Source organism: Mandrillus leucophaeus, unplaced genomic scaffold (genome assembly GCF_000951045.1).
Source record: "Mandrillus leucophaeus isolate KB7577 unplaced genomic scaffold, Mleu.le_1.0 Scaffold578, whole genome shotgun sequence".
Taxonomy (NCBI): Eukaryota; Metazoa; Chordata; class Mammalia; order Primates; family Cercopithecidae; genus Mandrillus; species Mandrillus leucophaeus.
Window position 1 is genome coordinate 1331866 of NW_012106230.1, and position 5041 is coordinate 1336906.

General features: G+C 40.6%; 1 protein-coding gene across 1 annotated transcript in view; it reads right to left on the reverse strand.

Moving 5' to 3' along the window:
* Positions 1–4236, reverse strand: part of LOC105552915 (putative fatty acid desaturase 2-like protein FADS2P1) — a 38293-nt gene extending 34057 nt beyond the window's left edge. Inside the window, exon 1 of the mRNA XM_011998737.1 lies at positions 3916–4236. Within this exon, the coding sequence (XP_011854127.1) occupies positions 3916–4236 (321 nt within the window). The remainder of the gene's footprint in view (positions 1–3915) is intronic.
* Between the last annotated feature and the right edge of the window lie 805 nt (positions 4237–5041).

Below are 5041 nucleotides of genomic sequence, written 5' to 3' on the forward strand. Positions count from 1 at the left end.
AAAGGATTATAAGTCATGCTGCTATAAAGACACATGTACACATATGTTTATTGCGGCACTATTCACAATAGCAAAGACTTGGAATCAACCCAGATGTCCATCAGTGACAGACTAGATTAAGAAAATGTGGCACATATACACCATGGAATACTATGCAGCCATAAAAATGGATGCGTTCGTGTCCTTTGTAGGGACATGGATGCAGCTGGAAACCATCATTCTCAGCAAACTATCGCAAGAACAGAAAACCAAATACTGCATGTTCTCACTCATAGGTGGGAACTGAACAATGAGATCACTTGGACACAGGAAGGGGAGCATCACACACTGGGTCCTATTGTAGGGAGGGGGTGGGGGAAGGGATAGCATTAGGAGATATACGTAACGTAAATGTTAATGGGTGCAGCACACCAACACGGCACATGTATACATAAGTAACAAACTTGCACGTTGTGCACATGTACCCTAGACCTTAAAGTGTAATAAAAAACAACAACAAAAAAGAAGAAAAATATGTTTTATAATCCTCATGTTATTGCAAAATAGCTTATTGTATTATAATTATAATCTATAGAATCAATCCTCCTTGTTGTACTTACAGGTTGTTTCTGCATTTTCCTAGGTGAGCTCTTACAGATAAAAAGACTGTGGCCATAACTCTAGTTATTAGCATAGTGACATTAGTTTTAAATCGTATCATTTGAAAATACCAGATACCTCATATGTGCAATAACAGGAGCTTATGTACCAATTTTGTTTTATAGATTTATTTTTTTTAGTAAAGTTCCTTGGAGAAAATGGAAACCCATCTCAGAAGAGTGAAGTAATAACAAAATGCAAGAGCTGCTATTTTTTGAGCGTCTAATCTGTACCAAGCACCATGGTGAGCACTTCATTTGATCTCTGCTGACTTTTATGGCAATGCTAAGGTGAAGGTATTATTATCCTCATTTTCTAGATAAGGGAGCTGAGACTTCAAGAGCCTCAGGACATTCCTAGTAAATGTAGAGCCCAGATGCAAAGCAGACCTGTTTCATTCCCATGAGGGTGGAACCCTAACAAGAGTTCTGGAACAACTGACTGCGTGAATGAATGAATTAATGACGCTGTGGGATAGATTACGTAGATACCATCATTCACCTTTTATGAGGACGATGGAGACCTAGAGAAGAGTTACTATGTATATAAGAAAAGGGTGCATCTCTGGGCAGGTGCAGCCATGGGCCCGGGGTTGGCACACAGTGAGAGTACTTTGGTTCACACTTGCCACTCAGAGGCTTGACCTGCAAACGACTCTTAAGTTATGGGGTAAGCATTTGATATCAGGCCTTCTGACTTTATGATCTTCCCTCCTTCACTGGGAGGCCGAGGAGGGCAGATCACCAGGTCAGGAGATCGAGACCATCCTGGCTAACACAGTGAAATCCCGTCTCTACTGAAAATACAAAGACATTCAAAAAATTAGCGGACGTGGTGGCGGGAGCTTGTAGTTCCAGCTACTCGGGAGGCTGAGGCAGGAGAATGGCGTAAACCCGGAAGGCGGAGCTTGCAGTGAGCCGACACTGCACAGCTGCACTCCAGCCTGGGCGACAGAACGAGACTCCGTCTCAAAAAGAAAGCATGATGCTTCATTATATAGCCCTCCGTTCCCAATCAGATGACACAAAATATAAACAGGATTTCTAAGCTGGTGGTGAACAAACAGGAAATACTAATTATATTTCTGAGGATAAAGGTGCTGGTGATATGACTGATAATGGCTATGACTGAATGAACTTTTACTAAGTATCTGGCACTAATGCCAAACACTTTACATGCATTGGTTCTATTTGCCATAAATCACTCAGATGGGTAATGTCAGCCTCATTTTGCAGATGAGGAAGCTGAGACTCAGAACATCCTAATAACATTCCTAGGTTCACATAACCTATTCCAAAGCTCAGGCTCCCTGTACTCTGAGTCGTGGAGTACTGTGGATTGTTCTGGCACTCCCCGTTTCTTCTTAAGCCATTTTCTCTAGGAGAATCTTTTCTCTGGACATTTTTTATTTATTTTCCTAAAGTCTAAGGTACATGACTGACCAACTTATGATTTTCTTCCTTGACATACGTAAATCCTAAGGTGGCATGGGTATTTTCCCCCAAGATTCTGATGGTTTCTGTTATATTAATTAATTCCTCCTTGTTGGCTATAATTGGACACAAACTCAGGGTCTTTTCCTGACTTCCAGGAGATAAAAATCATTAGCCAACTAAAACTTTATCATCTATCTTGGCTGCCTCCAGCTGAGTGAGGCTATCAGTTATTTTTAAGGTGGTTGAAGGCTCATGTCTTTGCGAACACATCCTCTGAGCCAATTCTGTGACTTGTGTTAGCAAAGCCTCATCTGTATTTTCTCTGAGTTGTGGAAATAAGGGGATGGGATAGATAGGCATCTGTAGTATGTTTTACATTTTCTTCTTCTTCTTCTTCTTTTTTTTTTTCTCCTGTTGTTCTTACACAAATGCTTTTCTTCTTGCTGCTTCTACCCTCTGCTGTCTGATTTCTGGGCACTGTGTATAAGCTCATGCTTATTTTCCAAGGAAAGTTTGAAATTTGTTTAAAAAAATATATCTGAGGGAAGTGGTGGGGCTGTAGCAGGGCATACTCAGAAAGGTATTACTCTGACTGTAGAAATAAGATAGGAAGGTGGTAGAAGAACAAGAGCCTACACAGAGAAGAGCGATGAGAAATTGGGGGAAGAATAAGAATTGAGGAAGAGATGTTGATGGCATCAAAAGATGAAATCTTGCAGGTATTTGTGAATTTTGTTAGGATTAGTACGGTACCATTTATAGACTGGTGCTTAGCAAAATAATGTTTTCAATCCAATCTTTAAAAGCAGTTAAAGAAGTTATATGCTAAACTGTAAAACCAACAGGAGCCACATAATTTTTAAAAGCCTGAATTTACATTTCTATTCTGTCATATATTAATTTCTGACCTTGAGTTAGTTGCTTAGTTCCTCTAATTCTGTTTCTTCGTCTGTACAGTGTGGGAAATAAAAGTCCCAATTGAGAGAAAATTGACTTCTTTATGGAATATTTTAAAAGAGATTCCTTAAGGCATTTAAGATTTTGAGACACCATTTTATCAAATAAGTAGAAATTTTATTTTATTCTTTTACAATCCAGATATTTAGGGCTTTAGGATCAAACCGACCTGATTTCAAAATTTGGCACCATTACTTGCTGGCTGTGTGACATGTTTTTTACATCTTTGAATGTCAACTTTCTCATCTGTAATACGGAAATAATAGTCACCTTCCTTGTAGGTTTAAGTGAGGTGATGCATTTCAATGTGTCAATAAAAGGTGGGGTTGCATTACCTGTATGATACTGAATGAACTACAGGAAGCCAAAGAGCTCTTCAAGCTCTTAAAGCCTAGGTAATTGTAGGCTTTCATCATTATTCACAACATTTTCATGCCCACTGTGTGACTGACTTTCTTTCTTTTATGCACTCCAATTATTTGAAATTTGTAAGTCTTATAAATTTCTATTTGGGTTCAGATGTTCTTTTTTTTTTTAATTTTCCCAGATTTTACTCACATATTCGTCATTTTCTTCTTGTAAGACAGTGACTCAGCTTCAAAACAAAGCAAAACAAACCACCAAGAACAAAAGAAAACTCAGAATATGCAAACATAGTATTCACTGGCAGTATCTGAACTCATCCCAAACCAGGTACAGCTCATAGTTAGACCTTGAGGCTTAATTTACTACTAAAATTTTGCTAGAGAGGAATCCTGAAAAGTTGGTTTGGGAAGAGATGAATGATTGTGCAATGCTTTTGGGAAGACAGCCAAGATCTCAGCCACCCGACAGCTGGGGGAAAGACGGAGAGGGTTGTGGGGGAAAGCTTGGAGTTTCTTACCGTGGCATCTTCCCCAGCATAGTGGTTGAGGACCCGGCGCCCACCTGGATGCCTGTCTGCCCAGCTGGAGACATTGTAAACCTTGCGATTGATGACCAGCCATTGGTCGGCCTCCTGATTATGCCTCTGGATCTCCTGCCAGGTGTACATGTTGAGCCTTTTCCTGGGCACGCTGCATTTCCCATTTGCCTCCTGCTTTGCATAGAACTCAGCTTCCCCATTTGTTATGGGTTTTCCTTTTGGCTGATGCTTCTCACCTGGGTATGACTGATTCCTTCCTACAAGGCTCCCATTGTCCCCACACTTTTCTTCAAATTTCATTGTCATTGAATCCCTAGGATTTCTGGGTTAATGCTTGAAATTTCTAATCCTCACCTCTGATTGAACCATAAAATGACTGCCTTTCTCCCTTTTCATTCCATTGCAGTATGACACCTACACTGAAAACTTCTGAGCCTAGTTGTCTTTTCACAAACCTGATAGTGAGCACCTTCCCAGCTTCTCACTTCTTTGCCTGTCCTGAATCTTTTCTGCCTTGATGAAGGCTAGGCCACCTTCCTTCCTTCTTTCTCTCTTTGCTTCTCCTCTCTCTGCTGTCTAGCCTCTTGGAAGCATCCTCCTTCATCATTAAATGCTCTTTAGTAAAGAGCCTAGGCCAATCACACTCTGGCTTCATGTTGTGGCCCTCCCTGAGGGAGGAGGGACTAAGCTGTGGTCCTGGTGATTCTCCTGCACAGCATCAAGGCGTGTTGGGTTCATTAACTCTCGGACGTGCCTGTGATCAGAGACTTTTAGCTGTGCTAATCCAACATATGAGTAAAAGCTTTCAAAATCTCCAGGATGACACGAATTGGACTTGGGAAATGTTCTTTTGACAGCTGTTATTTATCCCGAGGGCCTTTCAATTCTTTCAAACTTTTGTAAAAGAAAGGTTTGAATTACAATACACTAAATAAGCTAGGAACAGAAAGGGAAACGTCGCATGTTCTCCCTTATTTGTGGGATCTAAAAACCAAAACAATTGAACTCATGGACATAGATTGTAGAAGGTTGGTTACCAGAGGGTGGGAGGGGGAGTGGGGGTTTGGGGGAGTGAAGTGGAATGGTTAATAGGTACAAAAAAAAA